This window comes from Eleutherodactylus coqui, chromosome 1 (assembly GCF_035609145.1).
Source record: "Eleutherodactylus coqui strain aEleCoq1 chromosome 1, aEleCoq1.hap1, whole genome shotgun sequence".
NCBI classification, from domain to species: domain Eukaryota; kingdom Metazoa; phylum Chordata; class Amphibia; order Anura; family Eleutherodactylidae; genus Eleutherodactylus; species Eleutherodactylus coqui.
In genome coordinates, this window is record NC_089837.1 from 311,832,680 (window position 1) to 311,856,875 (window position 24,196).

Genomic DNA, 24,196 nt, shown 5'->3' on the forward strand with positions numbered 1-24,196 from the left:
TATAAATTAAAAGTTATATTGGGCATACTAAATATAGGACATTATACTCAATGTCACTTTTAAAACATCAAATACGGACAAAAATACTGACGTAAAACATAACACAAGAATATTCTGTGTCCACATTTGACCATCTTTCAGAGGAGAGCATGGCCACGACGAAAATAAACACAAAAGAAAGGTAAATAGACATGCTGCATCTTCTCAAACCGCGGCTGCCACGGCTGCAGCCGCGGTTTCAGCCGGACTTACCGCAGCGGATTGGCCGTCCCGTGTGGACGAGATTTCTGAGAAATCTCGTCCACATGGCTGGCTAATCCCGAGATTAGCGGCTGCGGGCGGATCTGCCGCAGCCAAGTTCCACGCGGCGAAGCCGCGGCAAATCCGCCCTGTGTGAACCCAGCCTAAGAGTTTGGGACTCCATAAAGTACTCCGGGAATCTGCTCTCCCCCCACCTACCCTTGCTGCCACTCCTATGTAATCCACTATTTTTGCCGGGTCTCGACTCCTCCTCGGCCTTTCAAAACTGGACACAAAGAGGCATCACTAAAGTCCACCACTTACTTTCTCATGAAGGTGTAACCGCATTCCCTAACTTACAGAAAAATAAGGACATACCACCCTCTGAATTATTCCGTTATCTACAGTTAAAAAACTGGCTATTCTCCTTATTGAAAAATACAGATGCTCCACACACCCTTACCCCCTTCAAATCCTTCTGTCTTAAACACCCGCAGGCAAAAGGCCTCATCTCCCAGATCTATTCGAATCTTGTTCATACCACTTACCGCACTCAGCTACCTTACGTGGCCAGGTGGGAGCGGGATCTGGGGGATGTTTAGAGTGAGGAGGAAAGGTCACAGATCTGGAATTCAACCAATCAAGGGGCCCGAAACATATTAATGCTGGAAACCTCATACAAAATTCTCCTTCGCTGGTATCTAGTCCCAACATGAGTTGCACATGCCCCAGGTTACTCTAAGGATTGCTTCAGAAGCTGTCCCTCCCCTGGAGACATGCTGCATATATGGTGGTCCTGTCCCAGGGTCAAAAGACTTTGGATCAGAACATACTCCCTAATTTATTCTGTAACATTTCATAACTTACGCAAAAACCCTTGGGAGGCCCTGTCGAACAAAAAGATCAAGGATATATCCCCAAACTCCAGAAAACTGTTATCTTTCCTCTTCTTAGCCACAAAACAAACCATTGCCTATTCCTGACGTAAAGCATCACTAGATTTCTCCGAAGGTAAACACCGCATGAACTGGTATATGATAAACGAAAAACTCATCTCAGTAACAGAAGATAAATATGATAAATTCCTAAGCATATGGACCCCATGGATAAGTTATACCCTTCCTACGGCAGGAATTAACCTACCAACCTAAACATGCCCTCACGGTGCCTTTGCCCCTACGGGCGGCAGTCCTGAGAGAGAGGGAACCCACCCACCCTCCACCCTTCCCCACCCCCTGAAATACCATTTGGCCCTGGCCAGGCCATTGTTTTCTTTTTTAATGCATATTGCCTTCTCGGAAATTTGCATTGACAGCTGTGTTTTAAAATAATGATTGTTTAAAAAATGCAAGGATTGTTCTACCCTCTTATATCAAAACTGGAAACCTTTTCATAATGCTTTTTCCTTGTATGGATGTTCAATTGAAAAATCAATAAACATTATTGTAAAAAAAAAAAAAGGCTCTTTTTTACCATTTTCACATTAAAAAATAAAAAAAAACAATAGTAAAACAAACAGAATTGGTATTGCCACAAAACTATTATGTTTTTTGTGGCACATGATAAAAACAAATACATAGTAGGAGAATTACTGTTTTTTGGACAACTTGCCTACCTAAAAAAATGGAATAAAAAAAAGTATATGTAACATTAAAACCTACAGCCTCCACTCAAAAAACAAGCCCTCACACAGCTCCATTGATAGAAAAATAAAAACAAGATATGGGGGCTCAGAATATGAAGATACAAAGCATTTTTTTTGTTAAAGTATTGGTTAAGTAGTAAAACAGCAAAACTATATAAATTCCATATCACTCTAATCATACCGGCCTACAGAATAAAGTCAATGTGTGATATATACCACATGGTAAATGCTGTAAATACAAAACCAAATAACAATAGCACAATTGTGGAATTTTTCCTTTCCACTGCAACTTAAAAACTTGTAAAAGTGTTTTCACTACATAATTGGTAGATTAAATGGCACCATTAAAAAATACAACTTATCCTGTGAAAACAAGTCCTCACTTTGCTATGTTGAAGGAAAATGAAAATGCTATGGCCTCTGAAAGCCGGGATGAAATATGACAATGAGAAGGAAATATGTCTGCGAAGGGAAGAGGGTATTTATAGTATAAAAAAAGGGTGTTAGGATAAGCCATTGGTATCAGTTTATAGTGAAATCACTCCTATTTTGTATTTATATACTGAGATTTGTGAATAGGCTTAGCATGGTATCACATGGCACTATTGGGAGCACAGTATAATTAGCCTCAGGAACTGACCATTGCACCAAGGTCAGTACAATGTCAAGCACACTAACATACTGAGGTCAGAACCCCTTTTATCATACTAAGGACAAACAGCTAGAGTTTAATCACATCACATACTGATGTGGATGATACATTGTTCCATTATATTTCTTAGTGAGCCATTCAGCCTTGCTCACACAGGTGTATCATACAGTACAGGTGTTTAACTGTCTTAGGACATAGTACTAGGACCTTCAATGCTTCTACTGGAACCAATTTACAGGGATCTATGCTGCTATGAATTCTGTTTAGCAGAACCACATGGGGTTCTAGTGTTACATTCCCAAAGTGTACAAAATTTTATTCATGGGTCTTATGTTTTTGAGTCAGGCCTCATGTCCATGGGGTCGCACGGTTTCCAAGTGTACTCTCTATTTCCACAAATGTTTTTTCTGCGTCTAAACCAATGAATTATGGATGCACCTAAACAGGTTTACAGTGAGAGGGCAGACCTAGAGAGATACCATGACTACATTAAAGTATAATTCACAGGATATGTAGGGGAATATCAGTTTATTTACTTACGAGTGCTTCTTTTTAATTATCTCCATCATAAGTTTAAGTGCTTTGACTTCTTCCATAAGTTCCTCCACCTGAACATTCGGTACAGACTCAGGGCTCTTCTTGGATGCTACATTAGCTGAATGGGTATTTGTGTTGGTCTTTGCTGTTGGAGAATTTGCTTGACTAGATGGATTAGAAAACTTTGGAGTATTCTAAGAAAAAAACAGAAAACACAACCAACACAGGAGTGAACATTACCACCGTAAGTAATTGACAACATAATGACCTCAAGCCTAAAATGTAAAAATCAAGCTACATAGCAAAAGGTTTTACATTTTGTGTCTATTTGCCCCTAAGCACATGGGTTTGGAGATTTCTGATGTTCAGATTGGAGTTCATGGATACTGCATGAGAATGAAAACTTTATTTTGTAAGGTAGGACTACTATTGAAATTGAGACTAGAGTCACAGTTATTTATGAACATTTTGTATGAAAACTAATTAAAAAATGTTTTGATCCCGAGATATTCCTAGACTAAATAGCACCAACTGTTCTCTCTATTCTGTGTCCACCTCAGGAATTGTTCCAACTACTTAAGGCTCATTTACATGCAACAATTATCGCTCAAAATGCGTTCAAACGACCGCAGATGAGCGATACTTGTTGCGTGTAAATGAGCACATCATGCACTTTTTGCCTGAACGATGATCTTAAGGTTAATTTAAAATCCATCGTTCAGCTGCAAAAGGATAAAGTATTTCTCAACAGACCGCACGCTGTGTTCTCAGTGGTAGGCGGAAGATTACATTGTATTCTGCTGGCAGCCCTGTCTCTGCTCCTTTAGGTATGTGGAAGGATCCCTGGTGTGTTGAGTGGCTGTATCTGAACTTGCTGCATCTTCTCTGATGTCAGAAGAGGTCATGCGCAAGTGATAAGAGCGTGAGAAAGCAGACAAGCAAGACTGGGTAGGTGTTACCACATTGTAACAATTACTGAGGTTGACGGGACAAAGAAAGTCTCCTTACGCCGGCTGCACACGGCCGCGGCGAAGCCCGTCACAGCGCCCCCCAGAGACCCCAATACTTACCTGCTGATCCGGCGTCTTACGTCCCGCATGACGCTTCGGCGTGACGCGCCGCAGCGTCATGTGACACGCCGGCCCCGTCACATGACACGCCCACAGCGTCACATGACGCGGCCCTGTCATATGACGCGCTGACCACGTCATATGATGCGACAGCGGTAGGCGGGAAAGGGGTTTCACGCTATCTTCCACTGTGCTACAGCGGAAGATAGCGTGACGGACGGCTTCCATTGACTGCAATGGAAGCCGTCCGCGCGTACAACCGCGGCAAATAGAGCATGCCGTGGGTGAGGACAGATGATTTCACGGTGCGGAATTCCGCACCGGGAGCACTGAGCTATTAGGTTCAGTAGAACCTAATAGCTGCAGGCAACACAGTGGAAATCCGTCCGTGGGAAGGAGCCCTTAATAGAAACAGCAGGTGATGTTGTTTTAAGATTAGTCTTGGAATATCTGGGGATAGAAGTATTTTTTTAGTACATGTAAATACAATAAATGTTTATAATCCTGTCCTGAATTTACCTATAGACAAGATTTTTCAAGGGACAATCCCTTTAAAATGAGAACTACCCAAAGCATTACATACAAGATCCTAGTAGAATTTTTTTTTAAAGTACTTTATTCCAAAGCATAAATGCAGATGGCTAATGTCAAAAGCCTAATTTCTCTGGATCTTATTCCCGTGTGTTGAGTACTATACACAGGCAGGTTAGTCCCGATAGTTGTATGTAGAGGCAGCACTCCAAACAGCAGAGTAATATAGTCCACAGACTTTTATTTCAAGCTTGACAAAGACCCTTGTGGTCGAAACGTCGCGGCTGGGCTCATGCCATGAGTTGAAATAAAAGTCTGTGGACTATATTACTCTGCTGTTTGGAGTGCTGCTTCTACATACAACTATCGGGACTATATTTTGGAACCTGGGATTCGGTTTCTCAAGGCGTGCACCCATTCTTATGTCCGATATTTCCTACCGATTACATCGGGTTTGGTGAGTGCTGCTGACCATATTCTATTGACTTGTACACAGGCAGGTTAGTGTTGTCATAGGGATGTTGTGTAGATCTAACACATCATCCATAGCTATGTTCACATCCTAACTAGCATTATTCAAGACAGGTAGGATTTAGACATTAAAGGGGATGAACATTAATACCTGTGAGATGCAACTATGACCCAGCAGAAGTAGAAGATCACATGACAATGTAGAAATTCTGTTTTTTTAAGTAAATGCGCCTAAAGGGTTGCTTTGGAACTTTGATATTAAAGGGTTTTCCAAGTTTTTATTTTATGTTAAAAATAGGCTGTCCATGTAAAAAAAACTAACAAACCAACCTATACTCACCCATTCTGGCTCCCTGCAGCTCCTGCATTGCACCTCCATTCACCCTGTGCAGGTTATGGTCAGCATGCTAACAAGACATCACAGGCTGCTGCAGTCAATTACTCAGCTCTGCAGTCAACCTCAGCGATGTCACTTTGGAAGAGATGGCACTGTGGCCTGCAGTGATTGGACCCTGGCGATGTAGTGTTTTTTGTGCAATGGTGGTGTTTGGAGCAATTTTTGAGATTTAATAAGCAAGGGAGGGCTACTCATTTTACTAGATTTTATATTCTGGAATTAAAGTCTTAAAGAGGTTTTCTCACAGTTAGGCCAGTGGCACACGACCAGATTAGAATTTTGGAATCCGTGATCTTTACCTGCATCCATCAAAATAATAGAACATTCACATATCTGCTCACATGAGCAGACAGCAATGGCGCTTTCCACAAGCAGGAATAAAATCGCAGCATGTTCTATTTTTGTGCTGATTCTGCATGGACCCGCGCTTCGCCTAATGACGGCACGAGAAAAGCAAAGATTAAAAAAAAAATCTGTACTGCGCATGACTGATGGCGAGCCGCTGCAGTCCTCCTCAATACAGAAAAGACCAGGTACGTGGGGTCGCCGACCGGGCACAGAGTGGAATTCCGCTGCAGGTTCCCGCATGCGGAATCCGACACGTTCGTGTGCAGCTGGTCTTATACAGTTTACTATTATGGCATGTCAAGTGGAGGTGACATAAAAGATGTCATTAAACTATAATTGGTTGAGTTCCAAGTGGACAGAGAACCAGGGGTATCTGTAAATGCACACTCAGTGACCAAAGGCATAACTCGAAGCTCCTATTCCCCAATGCGAAATCTGTAACAGGGCTCCCCATCTGCCATGTGCTGATTCTAATACTGGTGTTCTCTTATGTTGCCAAGGGACCTTGTGCTCCCACGGAAGCCAGGGCCTGAGTGCAGCCACCCATGCACCCCTTGTGGTAAATCCCTTTTAAAGATCCAGGTTATACTCATAGCTTTGTTCTGATTGTGGTAACAAGACAAAATGCTCCCTTCAACAAATGAACCTGATAGGTGCAATCTTGCCTTAGGGTTTTATCACCTGCAGTATATTGGTACAAATGAGAGAAAATAAAATGCATACCTTAGTTGTTGGACTTTTTACATGGGAATTCATTTGATTTTCCTCTTTATTGCTAACAGATTCATTCTGTAATTACAAAAAGGAGCAGCAATCTCAGAAAAGTGGACTGAGTTAAACATAACAATAGGTGACAACTGGACTATATATCAATTACTGTTAATTAGTTTTTCTCATATGACAAAGTTCCGACAGATGTGAATAGAAACTTTGCCTGTAATACCTAGCCTGACCACTGCAGTGAGAACGGAGTTATCTGCTTCCTGCAGAACTGAGCTCAGTGACCAAGTGCACCACTGGCCTGCTGAATCATTCATCAGCAGGGGTCCCAGGTGGCGGACCTTCACCACTCTTCTATTGACACTGAATCCTAGGGATAGGCCATCAATAGTTTGCCTTGACAATCCCTTTAAGAGTCTGCCTAAAAACAAGTTTATTGACAGTTTCCAATAGCATTTTGCAGAATTGTAAATTCTGGATTATGACACATGCTTTAACTAAGGATAAGAATTAAAGGGTATTCCCAAGATTACTTTGGTGGCTAAGTATGTTATACAACCCCAACTCCAAATAGCTAGGATGCTGTGTAAAAAGTTAGAAAATGTAAAGAAAAAAAGAATGCAATGATTTGGAAATCTCATATAACCATGGGCCTTTTGTTACCTAGGTCCCAACTTTTGCCATCAATTTCTTAATGAGTTAATTTCTTAACTGAAATGTAACAATGTCTCACGTTTAACTTCTGATATGTGGTCTATGTTCTATTGTGAATAAAGTATGGTCATATGGGATTTCTAAATAATTGCATTATTTTTTGCCTAACATTTATTTACATTTTACATGGTGTCCTAACTTTTTTGGAATTAGGATTGTATATCTGAAATAATTAAGTAATTGCAAATATACCTACTTTTTGAAAATGTAGGAGTCCTTAAATCTCAGCCAATATACATCCGATCCCCACTCTCAGTTTACCTTTGCTTGCTCCTAGACATGTCCACCAGTAGTTCTCTACACTGGTCGAGCATGCACAGTTCATCCTGCCTTTACTTAAACGTAATTGCTCTTTCCTTGCCTTTAGCACACAAGGTGACCATGTGCAGAGCAGGCACTGTGTCTCAGTTAAGTGATGAAAGCTTCACCAATGGGAATAACAAAGTGGAAATATGTAGAAGGGAGGCAAATAGTGAATTCCTTTTGGTATGTGGCATTGTATTTAATGATGTTAGGAAGGGATTAGGCTTCTGACTAAAGCATTGGATTGTGAGATTACTGCTTTAACAATAGTAACCACTTTGCTATGTAAAAGAACATGTCCAGCTCACCCCTGAAGACGCAGCCTTATTCTTTGGTAGACGTTTCCCCTGCATTTTCGGTCTGTCTGCTGTGGGATGTACCAATTTTACTGATGAAATTTTGAGCCCATCCATAGTTGTATTATCTGCAGTATACAAGAAAAAACTAATCTGAAACAAATTTTTAGACAAACGGAAATAATATTTATCACAATTTAACAAATTTTGCTTCAAATGTCTGGACACTTTCAGTGGATAAAACTGGTTGTTAGAACTAAAGGGTGTTCCCACAAATAACATTTAGCACCTATCCACAGGACTGGTTACAGTGATCTCGGATTTGTTCTGAAATGAATGCTAAAGGGCAACTTTACTTGTTTCCTTATTCCTCTCCTTTTTCTCTTCTGCTGCTTTAGTCTGTGGTTCAGCTGCAGGCCTAGGAAAAAAAATAGAAGTTACGTTAACAGCAGCTGTTATCTGAGTGTATGTCCTCTATATTTAGTACAAATTCTAATTAAAACTCTAATTAGAGCCAGTGCTTGATGATCCAATCACAGCATTGAATGGCTGTGATTGGTTCATTGAGCACTGCAGTGATTGGCTGAGTCGCGGTGCTCAAGAGACAATCACAGCCGGCACTTCCTGGAGGCAGAGATTTTGAACCTCCAAACCAGGAAGTGCTTGCTGAAAACTACAAGCAAGTCTGCTGGAGATGCAGAGGAGACATGCGACGGAGCTGACTGTGCCTCTTAGGTGATGTATTCTTTTTTTTTTTTCAAAGGCAGATAGGCCTTATTTTCAGGGTAGGGCTTATATTTCAAGCCCCCCCAAAAAAATCCCAGCAAAAGAGTGCTACAAAGTTGCGCAACTTTGTAGCGACACAAAATATTGCCACGAGAAAACGCAGCAATATCGCACTGAACACAGATGCGATATTGCTGCAGATTTTCTTGTGCCGATATCGCTGTCGCCCATGCGAAAGAGGTCTAATAGTATCTACAGTTACTGTACCACTGGGAGGGAGGGTGTTGAGCGTATTGCGTAAGGATTTTGATGAGTTTTAAAAGAAGCAGTCAGCTTTCCCGATGTGTTTAGTTTAGTAAATACCTGTATACCTCATAACAATTCTTTCCTTATAGCTCTACATTTAAATATTCCTTTATCATTCCACTTAGAGATTCATGAATAGATTGACAACTGGATGCTACCTCTCTTCTTGTCACAGGGGTGTGTCCCGGCAAGTCTGAAACTGTCATTTCAGACAGTTAGTTAGTTAGTGACTAATTAGTTCAGACAGTGTAGGGGCAGGTCTCTTTAATAGGGGGAATAACAAAGTCCAATTTTCAATTCATTCAGGAGGGATAACAAAGAAACAAAGCATTTCCCAGAAAGTTCTAAGAAAAGATTTTCCTGAATGTCATTAGCAATACAAATATTTAATAAAACTGTCAGTGATGACAGCTTCTCTATCGAGGGATTAGTATGTAGTAAACTGATCTCCAGTGATGGCTGCAGGTAAGTGACAGTGTTGAATCTGTTATATATATGTCTCTGTGAAGTAAATTACAGGATTTATGGGTATGTAACAGAAAAATAAGAGACAAAGGTATATTATGTAATTAAACTTTTTTACCTATTTAGATTTTTTAAAAATGATGTTCAAAGGTGGTCATTCACTTTAACCCTTTGAGACCAGAGATTTTTTTCAGTTTCTCATTTTTTTTTTTGTTACTGCCTTCCAAGAGCCATAATTTATTTTTACATCAGCATAGCCATATAAGGGCTTGTTTTTTGGTGGGCTTATTTGTATTCTTTATGGTAAACATTTATTATACCCAGTAATCAAATGAAAAACGTTTAACATTTTTAAGTAGGGTGAAATGGAAAAAAACGCAATTGCACCATTTAAAGACGTTTTGTCCTTACAGCATTCATGATAAAAATGACATAACATTGTTCTATATGTCAGTACGATTTACGGTGATACCAAATTTATGTTGCACTGCTTTAAAAAATAAAAAAAAAGCTTTTGTTGCCACATTCTGGACCAAATACTTTTCTTCGATGCGGCTGTGTGAGGACTTGTTTTTTTGTGAGGGAAGCTGTAGTTTCTGCTAGTGCTATTTTTGGGTATATATGACTCTTTTTGTTCTGTTTTCATTTAACTTTTTGGGTAACCAAAAAAAGCACAATTTTGGCATTGCGCATATTTTGTTTCCTTATAGTGTGAAATGTGTAGGATTAAAAAATGCAATATTTTAATAGATCAGACTTTAATGGATAAGGCAATACCAATTATCTTTATTTTTTATACTTATACTGGAAAAGAGTAATTTTATTAACTGTTATTTTTAAAATATTTAAACAATGTTATTAAACCAAATTTTACCTTTTTTGTTTCATCAGTGGACTTGAACTTGCAAACATTTGATCATTTGTACTTGTGTATTGCAAGATTTTTGCACTTTTAACTTCAGCCTATGAATTTTTGCCACAGGCAGGTCTTGGTTGGCCTAGCATGCTTCACAAGGCCCCATGCTGCCATGGCAGCTGAACAGCACCCTATAATCCTGTCACAGGAGAACCATTCAGGGAACAGAGGAAGACACCTCCTTCTGCCAAGCTATTTAGATGCTGCGGTCAGCACTGACCAGGGCATCCGAAGCGTAGCAAAAATCTGGCATTGAACTGCCAAATAAAAACCCCCTCTGATCATGCGCTTTCAGACACCTCCTTACTAGCAAATCACAGTCTCGAAGCCCTAAAATATGTTTGGGGCCCTATAACAAGTTAAATGCAACACAGAATAGAGTTAGAACCCCTTGCCAACAATTGTTCTCATGGGAAGCAAACAAAATTTTCATGTGTGTCAATAAATAAGGATCCATTTCTTATACATCCCCCAATGTTGCACGATTTAAAAATCTCACTTGTTGGCTTGGCTGGTGCTCGGCTTGGTCTTGGCTGGTATGGGTGGAGGTGGGGCTGCTTTCTTTCCCGGTTGATGTGCCATCTTGGGAGCAGAGTCTACTTTATTTTCTTTTGGCTCTGAAACAAGTAGTGTTATATTATTTATATGTAATCATGTTGTAACAATTTACTATTCGTTGGTAAAAGTATCCCGTGGGTGAAAGTATATTTTCCTCTACGTTAACACTAATGTCTTAGTCATGTTGTTGTACACGATGATTCTCTTGACAGGAAACCCAAAAATTTCTCTGTGACTTTTCAATTCGCATATTATCTCTAATTGATCCGTCATATTTTAAGTAATTAGCATTCCTGACTGTTGCCATGAGTCAGCAGGCTCGAAATGCGTATATATATAGCGATATATCAGATCTATTCTCTTCATATAAGCCCCCACAAGTACTTATCCAAGATCTATACAGAGTGGAACTTCTTCAAAAGACCACACCTTTCAGAAGACCCCACCCCCTTTTCAAGACCAAATTTCTTGTAACAGACTTTCATTCTCACCGTAGATTATGCATATTGTCCATCTTCTTTCAGAAAACCACTTTTTAAAGTGATTTGAGTGGATCTCACAAAGAAGTTGCACTAAATGCTACTTTGCTGTTGGTATGACTATAATTTTATGTATCATTTTCTTTGGGACTTATTTGTTATAATTCACTTTTGCTGTTCTCACATAAACATTGCATGTACATCTGAATGTAAATCTGGTCATTAGTCAGTATACATAGTCTACCACGCATGTCTCTTTCATTTCTGTATCATTTAGTCTATTTGAAAGCACTTACAAAATGCTTATCTAGACTACACTTAAAAGCCTTTCCGCAGCCTGTGCAGCCTGCATGAGTAATTTCATGACTGGTGTATGTGCGTGACCTACACCCTCTGAAAACTTATTTCCTGTTGCTATTTTCTGAGAAATGCTAGATGAAGCAATGATTTTTGCATTCATATTCGGCTTAACAGTGATTATACACATTAGATATAACAAAGAACGCTCACTTGCATAAGGTACCTCTTGTAAAAATGTCTTGTCCAGGTGGCATGTGGGCCATTTCCTTGATTATATGACTATAGTAAAAACTTTTATCACCTTTTTAATATCATTCAGCATTAAAGGGGTTTGTGTGATTTAGAAAATATGGTCTGCTTTTATTCTACAAACAGCGCCATTCTTGTTCCTGTGTGTATGTGGTATTGCTGCATGAGCTGCAATACCAGATGCAATCCATGGAAAGGCGAGGCACTGCCACTATTTTCCATATCTCAAACCTTTTAGTTAAAAGATTACCATTTTAACATTATTATATTAGTGCATACATTGCAGTGATGTCATACTCCAAATAGCTATGAAGGAGGTTTAGAATTTAGAAATTTCCATACCCCATTTTAGTATCAAGGAGGTCCACACAATCCCTGTAGAAGCTCTCACACGGGTGTTTTTTTCCCGCGTACTGTGGGCATATTTCCAACGCGTGGAGCATGGTGTACTGCTACGTGCCGACAAATCCCCATATACTATCTTGGTATGTATGAGCATGTAATACGAGCCAAAATAGAGCATGTCGCATTCATTTTTGCATGCGCATTTCATGTGCTGTGTGAGAAAGCAATGTAAAGTGAGATACCATGTATTACAAGGGCAAAACCCACGCGTGTGAGAGCCCTAATGTTCTGATCTATATCCCTGATACAGTGAATGGCCACTTTATTAGTATGTATCAAACTCTCAACTGTGAAAAGCATTAAAGGGGTTGTTCCGCGCCGAAGCGTGTTTTTTTTTTTCAATAGCCCCCCCGTTCGGCGCGAGACAAACCCGATGCAGGGGTTTAAAAAAACAAAAACGGATAGTACTTACCCGAATCCCCGCGCTACGGTGACTTCTTACTTACCTTGCAAAGATGGCCACCGGGATCTTCACCCACGGTGGACCGCAGGTCTTTTCCCATGGTGCACCGTGGGCTCTGTGCGTTCCATTGCCGATTCCAGCCTCCTGATTGGCTGGAATCGGCACACGTGACGGGGCGGAGCTACGAGGAGCAGCTCTCCGGCACGAGCGGCCCCATTCAGAAGGGAGAAGACCGGACTGCGCAAGCGCGTCTAATCGGGCGATTAGACGCTGAAATTAGACGGCTCCATGGAGACGAGGACGCTAGCAACGGAACAGGTAAGTGAATAACTTCTGTATGGCTCATATTTAATGCACGATGTATATTACAAAGTGCATTAATATGGCCATACAGAAGTGTATAACCCCACTTGCTTTCGCGGGACAACCCCTTTAATAAGGCTGTTCACTGACAACACAGAGAGGAATTAAAACACTACTATTACATAAGAATATTTTTCATCATCATTATCAGGTGAGTTGTTTAGATCTGTAATACAGAGTTAGCCCAGGCTCACATGAGCGTGAGTTTACTGTTTATTAAGCACACGATGTTCGCACGTGTGATACGCAGTAATTTGCACGCAATCAAATACATTGCTTTACGCTGTTTTACTCACATTTGCGTATGTTCTATTTTGCTGCACATTACACTCAAGAGAGCCCATTATTCACTAAATGTATGTAAGCAATGCCTCCCATACGCAATCTTTCTGGAGCTCTATCAATGTTCTGTATCATAAAATGCACGGTTTTCAAACAGTATGGATGTTGTGGTGATTTTCTCCATTTTAGGCCACCTGCACATGGGTGGATTTGCATTGCAGAATCCGGAGTCGGTGTCCGCCTCTGGATTCCGCAGCAAATACCGCCCATAACATCCTATGGAAAAGTGATTTTTCCCACACGCGAGCAGAAATCAAGAGTGATTTTCCGCTTGCGTAGGAAAAATCACAGCATGTTCTATTTTTGCGTGGATTCCGTGCTGATAGCTTACATTGAAGTAAATGGAAGCCGTCCTATCTGCGACCCTTCTGCAATGACATTCTGGAAAAGTCACGGATTCCACGTGATAGCTAGGCAATGACCTGGGAAAAGCAGAGGTTTAAAAAAGAAATCTGTACTGTGCATGTCCAAAGGCTCGCCGTGCGGCCCATCTGTAGTACGGAGAAGACTTCAAAAAAGCAGGTACGCACAGATTCCACTGTGGGATTCTGCATGCGGAATCCGACCCACCTGTATGCAGCCGGACTTACCAGGTAAAATATTGTCTTTAAATAAGAGTTTATTGCACTTCTTCCAAGCTGTACATTTGGTCATACCATAACACTGGAATTCTCCAGCAGTATCTTCAGTCCGGCAGTGCTTAGACCTATTTGAGGGGCTCTAAAACGTAGAGGATTTGGCAGCTAGGGACTCTGGCTTGGGGGATACAACCTGGCAAATCTAGATTCTGTTTAAAGAATCAAACTCCTTTTGGGAATGGTTGGATTCATGTGACTCCCAGTAAGAGTCGTTTTTTCTTCTAGTTTCTTTCCCCTTTTTAATTAGATCTTCCCCTGCTCTCTGCCCACTTTTCCCCTACTAATCTCCATCCTTCCCTCATCTGTAGATGATATATACATGTCTTTTTTAAAGCTTATTTCATATAGTATACAAAACTTATTAGAACATTAGAAAAATTGTTTCTAGGGAAGCTGTATGGTCCATAAATGTGCCTGGGCTGCGAATACTACGATCTAATGACAGACATGCTGATTTAAGCGGTTTGTCCTGTATGCTTATTGCTTCACGAGATTTAGAAAAGTTATATTTCAAAGTTTGCAGTGAGCTGCAAGGATCAGTCCAGTGCAGCTTATTAACTTTTTCCCACTGTCTAATGTTAATTTACATTGGATGTGTGTTAGGATAGACTGGAACGGGCTATGGAGCTCCACACATGGTGGGTGCTCGTTGTAAAACACAGCTGACACTCGTCCATTTAGCCATTTACATGCTGCAGCTAAGCTGACCAAGGCATTTAAAAGGCTAGATAGAGGGAAAGAAGAGTTTGAAAAGATTGCACGGTGCCAATCAGTTGCCATGACAGCATGAAGCCTTGTGAAGGCCATAGCTATCAGCTTATTAAGCTCCTCCTCTGTCATAGTCAGGTAACAATCAGGGGCAGGGGAGGCGGAGTGAGGAGTGAATATATGAATAATAATGAGCTAAAGCAAACTCATGTCTGTAGCTCACTGCAAACTTTGAAATGTAAGTTTTGTAAAACTCCTGAAGCAATGAGTATAAGTGACAGACAAGCTGAAATCACTGTTTCTGTCACTATACTGCATTGCTCACAGCCCAGGCACCTTTAGGGACCTGTCAGGTTGCCTTTAAGATGCTTTCTGTGGTGTATGAAATTTGGTTTTCTGTTAACTTGTTTTGTAAGTGTTGCTTTTAGAGATGAGTGAGCATACTCGGTAAGGTGATTTACTCGAGAGCACATCGCCTTTTTCGAGTAACTGCTGGCTTGTCCCTGAAGATTTGGGGGGCCGTGGTGGGCGGTGCGAGGCGGCGAGTGAGGGAGATCTCTCTCCCTCCCGATCCCCTCCGCCCCCCCCCCCCGAAGATTCTTGAGTAAATCACTTTACTGAGTATGCTCGCTCATCTCTAGTTGCTATATATTACATTGATTTTTGGATTCACCTTTCCCAGTAAAAGGTATTGAACCATAAAGTTGCCAAGGGAAAGCACAATTTAAATGAGATAGACTCTATTTATACCACATATGTGGTGTCCTTTCGGCATATACATATACACTGCAGAAGACTCCTGACATATGCCACAACGTAACAATAGACTTTAGTCGTGGCCAGTAGTTGTTGGGATCACAACAGTATTTAAAAGCACAGTTGACTGTGGTATACGTAATGGCTATTAATGGCAGATATATGCAATGGCATAGACATAAAGTTTCATAAGTTTGGCCTTAAGGTCAGTGGGATGGATTCAAACGATCCCACCAAAGAAACACAAAGTGAATTTTACCTATATATTTCTGATTTCTGGTCCCACCAAAATTGGAGTTGACTGCAGTTGAAGCAAACCTACTTCTGCCGCACTCATATTCATGTAAATATGGGAAGCAAGCACGTCAAAGTAGTCAAATATAGTAAAATGTACAAAGCCATTAAGCTATTTTGAGAAAATATGGGAAAATGCCTTTCATTTTAATGTCACGTGATCCTGATGCAGAGCAGCCATACGATTAATATTTGTACATATGAAACTTCATCGTTTAGCTATCAGTTTTACATTCCTACCATGCTGAAGAACAAATGATCATTTAGGAGGCGTACATTTTTTTGCATTTTACAGAGGATATGTAGGTAATACAAGCTTTTAACAGTAGAATCACATTATTAGCAGTAATTTATTCTATAAAAATTACATTGTATTTGGGGTTAAATAGTCAATATAAAACACCACACTGCAACTCCAAAGGATGACTTTAAAGGTATAGTACATGCAGAGGCAAATAATGAAGAACAAGAAGCAGAAAAATCACCAAGAGCCTTCTACTACCACTAGGGAAAACCAAAACCAGTTTTCACAATGCCTTTATAATGCAGAGACACTATTTTCCTACATAATAATGTCAATGATTCAGCTCCTTTATTGTGAATCCTAATATGGGCCTCAAGCCTCTCATATATTTGAATTGGAATAACACAAACCAACATTTTTTCCATCTATTCTGGCCAGTCTACTGAAGAATTGCTGGCTCCGTGGTATCAGTAATAGCCTTAGAAAATTATCATTATACAAGCACTGATAGAAAATTCGTTCTTTGAGGATTTTCGGATTTTATCCTACCTTTTTGACCTGCAGAATTGGGACCAGGGGACTGTGGCCTGTTTGCAGATGACTTGAGGTCCATAGTAGCTGTGTCCATTTTGGCAACTAAAATGAAGAGCAGAAAAAGAGAAAAGGTGCATCGAATAGCCAACCGCATATAGAAAATGAACATAAAACGGCTATGGCTATGGCACTCAAGTCATTATAAATCCCACTAAGAATAGAAATTTTGGAGGAAAGAGTATAGTTTCTTGCTGGTACCTGAAGGAGTTTTAACCTGTCGTATAACATACCAGTAAGTCTTTTCCTGTGTGGGTTGAAAGCTGCTACTGCTGCAATAAGAGGCATGTCTATGCTAATCATCAGTGCACCTTCATGTATCATACCAATGTAAGGTTTCTCATTACTATTACAAGGTATAGGCACTGAATAACGTTAGTGTCTTATTATTCATTCTTCTTGTATTACATATTAAAACAAAACAGTATTGATTTCCAGATACGCCCCTAAGACATATATATTCAAAACTAATAAACCATTTCACTGTGAATTTTCTTAGCAATGTGTAAGTTGCAAACGATTTATTATGTATTTGACTGCAAAGGTTTATATTATAATTGAAGGCAGTTGCTATTTGGAAAATATATATGGGTCTAGAATGGATCCATAATCAGAATAGTACAGTCAGCATCTGTACCTTAATTGGTGTTGCATTATTAAATTGCTGTTTACTTAATTAAGTTGAAAGAGATGTTCCAAATAAAAAGGCAGTGTTCTGTTTAAAGCCTTTTGCCTCTGAAATTCTGCTATATCTGTATCTGTTCTATCTATGACCTACTTGAAAGTTTCTATGTGTAAATGTAATGGGAAACAAACACTGCTTCATTTTTCACCCGTAGCCTCTGAGATCAAAACCTTTGCATTAATATTAACACAGGCTTTATGGAGCATTACAGCAGTAGATGTTCACTATAGGTTATCCACACAAACATACAATATATACCAGTAGCTGTTCATAGCTTTGACAGCCTCATTTGGTTTCATTCAGATATATAAGATAATACTGTCACAAAGGCAATGCTAGTAGACACAGGAATCTGTCACTGATGACAAAGAGGCACCAGCAGTAAAACTTGACAAATGCAAGAATTGCTGTTCAACACATTGTCTACCTTTTTGGGCTGTGGAACTGGCACTGGGTGACTGTGACTTGTTCATAGGAGGCTTGAGTTCCGTGGCTGTAGTGTCCACTTTTGTTACTGAAATGAAGAGTAAAAAAGATGTACAGATCTACCAATACATACCACCACTGAGAATTGCAAAAAACAGCATAATATTTATCTAAAATGGTGTAAGGTAAAGGTAAAGTCCCCTGGTGCAGCAAGCACCAACTTATGGCTGACTCTTAGGGTGATGTCACATCGTGACGTTTTCTTGGCAGACTGTTTTTGTAGGGGGGGTTACCATTGCCTTCCCCAGTCATCTTTTACCGCCCCCCCCCCCCCCCCAGCAAGCTGGGTACTCATTTTACCATCCTAGGAAAGATGGAAGGCTGAGTCAACCTTGAGACGGCTACCTGAACCAATCAGGGATTGAACCCGCAACCTTCAGGTCATCAGCGAGAGCTTAGGACTGTATTTCTGCTGCCTTAACACTACACGAGGCGTAGTACAGGTGTAGTACAGTATATATCTGACCATGCTTATTATTCTCAACAACTAGAAATATTATTACATGATTCCATCAAACTACCTGGTAGAAGAATTCAGCTTGTTATTTGGACATGTGTGAGTATCAACCTATGCTGATCTGTAAAGTAAGGTGTGCTTATTTTCAGTCTAATAGAAATAAAACTTAATCATTGTACAACTAAAAGTTGTTAGACTTTCTTTTTATTAATCTCCTCAAATTTCAATCTGTTATATGGTGTAAGCCATAACAATTTATTGATATTCCAACAAAGGGGACATAGTTCCAGGTCAACCCATAATTTACAATCTGAAGGGCGGGCTAGATCAATTATACAATTGATATAACATTCCTACATAGGAAAATCTGGGAGACCAATGCTCCCCCAGTTTCCTGGACTTAATTAAAGTCATGGCTTTACCACGATGCAATTGTTCACATCAGTTGAATGTATGACAAAATAAAATCTCTTTGAACTATAAAGTCATGGATTTAACTCTGAAGCCTTTATCCTGCCATATGAATTTTGTTATGATACGCTTTAATTTAATGAAGAAAATCTGAGGAATTTCTACTGGTAACATTTGGAGCAAATAAAGTATTTTTGGGATAATTATCATCTTCATTCATTTTTTCCTACCAACCACACTATTTGCAGGGCTTCCCATGCAACTAAATCTTCTTTTATTCTCTCTGTAAGAATCAGCCAGCACTTGCATTGTATTGAGTGGGATCAACCCTCAATCCCCCTCCATACAAACCCCAAACCTCCAGGACGTAAATGTATGTCCTGTAGCGTTAAGTGTTTAAAATTCTCTAAGTGTTATCTTTGACTTCTCTACAAGGTGTAAAGCCAATTTGTTCTGGATTGATTAACTTGGGAAGTATGGTTTTAATCCTATTGGCTAAAATTTTAGCATAAAGTTTATTGTAATTGTTATTCATTGAGATAGGCCTAAAGCTACCACATAGGGTAATATCTTTCCCCCCTTTTGAGATTAAGGGTTATGTGGGCTGATAAAGCTTCTTTCAGGAAAGTTTTATTGATGTGTTGCAGAAGATGTGGAGCTAGGATTTCCTTAAAAGTTTTAAAATTAAAGGGAGCTGAAGCCATCTGGACCCTTAGGACATACATTATTACTTTCTTTGACTTCTAGAAGTGTAATTGGTTTATTTAAAAATGCTGAGAAAAATTAATAGGATCTAGGATTTTGGGGGGGTCTTTTGAACTTTATGTATATTTTTAGCTGGGATGCTTTTAATAATCCGCATAATACGAATAGAATATTTGTTACAGTACTAGTGGGGTGCTTAGATACGCACGGCGGGGGGCTCCCTGATCTACTCCCACACCACTGTCCCTTCCTGGAGATAGCCCTGATGGTGGACATGTCCAGGCCGCCAACTATGACCCTACGCTTGATAGGGGGGAACAGCAGGGACCGCAGTACCTATGCAAGAGACTACTACCCACTAACAACGACAGGAAAGGCAGATGACAAGAACCAACATGAAACAATACAAACAGAACAGAGGCAGCTGGTAAGGCCTGGCTGAGAACAGCGAGGCCTAGCAGACAAACTGACAGAAGCAAGATACAAACAGAGGTGGACTGGAAAACCCTGGCTGATAACAGCGAGGTAGACTAGCTAGCAGACAGAGGGAATGGCACAAAGTACCAGGGCAAGATTACCAGCAGGTCAGAGTAGCTGGACTACTCAGCAGACACTGAAAGACTGGAAATAAAAGCAAGGTCTAGCGGAGAAGCTGACAGAAGCAGGAGGGCACTGAAAACTGGAAAGTAATCGGCAACGCCCAGGCACCATGAGCTGGATCTTATAGGGAGGCGGGAGGAGCCGATAGGTAGATACACCTGTCAATCACCAGCACACATCTCAGACACATAGCAGGGTAATTAATCTGACTGGATGGCACAGGAGATGTTAACCCTGGCTCATCTGGACAGAACAAGGTGTGCTGGCAAAATTAACTATGAGCTGACAGGCGTAACAATATTCCTGCTATGAACTCTCTTTTAGGATACAGTTTAGCATTTTTATGTTTAATTTTAGAAATCAAGGTTTTAACATTTTGTTTTTTAATCAAAGCCACTAATCTTTTGTTGCATTTCTCTGAAAAGGCGTAGTGCGTAAAAGAGATCTTTTCAACTTAACACGTAAATTGAACAGATCGTTTTCCAGGTTTGGAGAAAATGTTCTTTTATCACGAGCTTCAAACATTTTCATCTATTCAAGTAAAGAGTTTATTTCCCTTTTTTTTAGAATCTTGTTCAATCAACAGGCCTCTAACACTGTCTTGTGAGCTTCCAATGATATTGAAGGTGATAGAATTTGTGGCTATATCCCCTGCTATTCCTACATTAGTTGTTGGTGATTATTAACTATTGTCTGGATCTCTGTTTGGACAGATTTAATAAAGGCCCTGTAGTGGCTTTTCCTTATCCAACTACTTTCGCACATTTGTTAATGGATTTAGGTTTATGTGATCTGTGGAGGTTTAGAAATTCAGAAGTTCAACAATGCTCTTGGTAATCCAGTTCACATTATACACTCTTCTGATAGGTACTTCATCTATGCTTCCTTATGTTTGTAGAGTGGAATATCTACCAGAACCTGTGTCTGATCACACTCCACTCTATTTGTCGTTGACTATGAATGGTGGGGGATCTGGTATGCATAGAGCTTGGAGGTCGAGTCCATTTTGGTTGAACTGGCTTGATGGTGATTAGAGATGAGCGAACGTACTCGTCCGAGCTTGATGCTCGTTCGAGTATTAGCGTGTTCGAGATGCTCGTTACTCGTGACGAGTACCACGCGATGTTCGAGTTACTTTCACTTTCATCTCTGAGACGTTAGCGCGCTTTTCTGGCCAATAGAAAGACAGGGAAGGCATTACAACTTTCCCCTGCGACGTTCAAGCCCTATACCACCCCCTGCAGTGAGTGGCTGGCGAGATCAGGTGTCACCCGAGTATAAAAATCGCCCCTCCCGCGGCTCGCCACAGATGCATTCTGACATAGTTCAGGGAAAGTGCTGTCTTGCTGGGGTTGCTATAGGGAGAGTGTTAGGAGTTATTTTAGGCTTCAAGAACCCCAACGGTCCTTCTTAGGGCCACATCTAACCGCGTGCAGTAGTGTGGAGGCTGCTTTTTGCTGTGTTGCACTTTTTTTTTTTTTTGGATATCGGCCGTGCAGAGCATTGCGCCCTGCAGTAATTATACATACTCCAGGGCCAGTAGTGGTGGTGAGGCAGGGACAGAAGACATATATTTATTGAATATAGGCAGTGGGCATTTCCAAAAACATTTGGGAAAAAAAATCTATTTGGGCTGCCTGTGACTGTCCTCAGTGTACTGGGTCTGTGCTGGGTGTAGTTGTCCTCCTAATTCATATGCAGCCAGCTAAGTGTTACAGCAGGCTTGCGCAAAATTATTTCCTGGCTCTGTGTTGGCTGTTACATCACCGCTGTATTCCAGTCCACAGTGCAACAGTCTGCAGTTATTTTACATACTCCAGGGCCAGTAGTGGTGAGGCAGGGACAGAAGACATATATTTATTGAATATAGGCAGTGGGCCTTTCCAAAAACATTTGGGAAAAAAAATCTATTTGGGCTGCCTGTGACTGTCCTCAGTGTACTGGGTCTGTGCTGGGTGTAGTTGTCCTCCTAATTCATACGCAGCCAGCTAAGTGTTACAGCAGGCTTGCGCAAAATTATTTCCTGGCTCTGCTGTGCGTTCAGTAAGCGAAGTCAGCCTCCAACCACAGGCCAATAAGTGGCACATTTAATTACAGCGTTCTGTTTCTGCACTACTGGTAATACAGCATGCTGAGGGGTAGGGGTAGGCCTAGAGGACGTGGACGTGGTCGAGGACGCGGAGGCCCAAGTCAGGGTGTGGGCACAGGCCGAGCCAGTGCGGTGGCCAGGGGTAGAGACAGGGCCAGACCGAATAATCCACCAACTGTTTCCCAAAGCGCCCCCTCGTGCCATGCCACCCTGCAGAGGTCAAGGTGCTCTACGGTGTGGCAGTTTTTCACAGAGACGCCTGACGACCGACGAACAGTGGTGTGCAACCTTTGTCGTGCCAAGATCAGCTGGGGAGCCACCACCACCAGCATGCGCAGGCATATGATGGCCAAGCACCCCACAAGGTGGGACGAAGGCCGTTCACCGCCTCCAGTTTGCACCACTGCCTCTCCCCCTGTGCCCCAACCTGCCACTGAGATCCAACCCCCCTCTCAGGACACAGGCACGACCGTCTCCTGGCCTGCACCCACACCCTCACCTCCGCTGTCCTCGGCCCCATCCAGCAATGTCTCAGCACAGCGTCCAGACGTCGCTAGCGCCACTGTTTGAGCGCAAGCGCAAGTACGCCGCCACGAACCCGCACGATCAAGCGTTAAACGTGCACATTGCAAAATTGATCAGCCTGGAGATGTTGCCGTATAGGCTTGTGGAAACGGAGGCTTTCAAAAGCATGATGGCGGCGGCGGCCCCGCGCTACTCGGTTCCCAGTTGCCACTACTTTTCCCGATGTGCCGTCCCAGCCCTGCACGACCACGTCTCCCGCAACATTGTACGCACCCTCACCAACGCGGTTACTGGCAAGGTCCACTTAACAACGGACACGTGGACAAGCACAGGCAGGCAGGGCCACTATATCTCCCTGACGGCACATTGGGTGAATTTAGTGGAGGCTGGGACAGAGTCAGAGCCTGGGACCGCTCACGTCCTACCCACCCCCAGAATTGCAGGCCCCAGCTCGGTTCTGGTATCTGCGGCGGTGTATGCTTCCTCCACTAAACCACCCTCCTCCTCCTCCAACGCAACCTCTGTCTCACAATCAAGATGTGTCAGCAGCAGCAGCACGTCGCCAGCAGTCGGTGTCGCGCGGCGTGGCAGCACAGCGGTGGGCAAGCGTCAGCAGGCCGTGCTGAAACTACTCAGCTTAGGAGAGAAGAGGCACATGGCCCACGAACTGCTGCAGGGTCTGACAGAGCAGACCGACCGCTGGCTTGCGCCGCTGAGCCTCCAACCGGGCATGATCGTGTGTGACAACGGCCGTAACCTGGTGGCGGCTCTGCAGCTCGGCAGCCTCACGCACGTGCCATGCCTGGCCCATGTCTTTAATTTGGTGGTTCAGTGCTTTCTGAAAAGCTACCCACACTTGTCATACCTGCTCGGAAAGGTGCGCCGGGTCAGCGCACATTTTCGCAACTCCAAGATGGACGCTGCCACCCTGCGGAACCTGCAACATCAGTTTAATCTGCCAGTGCACTGACTGCTGTGCGACGTACCCACACGGTGGAACTCTACGCTCCACATGTTGGCCAGGCTCTATGAGCAGCGTAGAGCTATAGTGGAATACCAACTCCAACATGGGCGGCGTAGTGGGAGTCAGCCTCCTCAATTCTTTACAGAAGAGTGGGCCCTGTTGGCAGACATCTGCCAGGTCCTTGGAAACTTTGAGGAGTCTACCCAGATGGTGAGCGGGGATGCTGCAATCATTAGCGTCACCATTCCTCTGCTATGCCTCTTGAGAAGTTCCCTGCAAAGCATAAAGGCAGACGCTTTGCACTCGGAAATGGAGGCGTGGGAAGACAGTATGTCACTGGATAGTCAGAGCACCCTCATGTCTATATCTCAGCGCGTTGAGGAGGAGGAGGAGGGGGAGGAGCATGAGGAGGAGGGGGAAGAGACAGCTTGGCCCACTGCTGAGGGTACACATGCTGCTTGCCTGTCATCCTTTCAGCGTGTATGGCCGGAGGAGGAGGAGGATCCTGAAAGTGATCTTCCTAGTGAGGACAGCCATGTGTTGCGTACAGGTACCCTGGCACACATGGCTGACTTCATGTTAGGATGCCTTTCTCGTGACCCTCGCG

At 42.1% G+C, this 24,196-nt stretch overlaps 1 protein-coding gene across 1 annotated transcript in view; it reads right to left on the minus strand.

The window, feature by feature from the left end:
• SH3D21 (SH3 domain containing 21) overlaps positions 1-24,196 on the minus strand; it is a 94,892-nt gene that overhangs the window by 12,056 nt on the left and 58,640 nt on the right. The window contains exons 11-17 of the mRNA XM_066574963.1: positions 17,780-17,866; positions 16,626-16,712; positions 10,837-10,954; positions 8,281-8,342; positions 7,937-8,052; positions 6,615-6,680; positions 3,078-3,268 (exon numbers count right to left, since the gene is read on the minus strand). Coding sequence (XP_066431060.1) covers positions 3,078-3,268; positions 6,615-6,680; positions 7,937-8,052; positions 8,281-8,342; positions 10,837-10,954; positions 16,626-16,712; positions 17,780-17,866 — 727 coding nt within the window. The remainder of the gene's footprint in view (positions 1-3,077; positions 3,269-6,614; positions 6,681-7,936; positions 8,053-8,280; positions 8,343-10,836; positions 10,955-16,625; positions 16,713-17,779; positions 17,867-24,196) is intronic.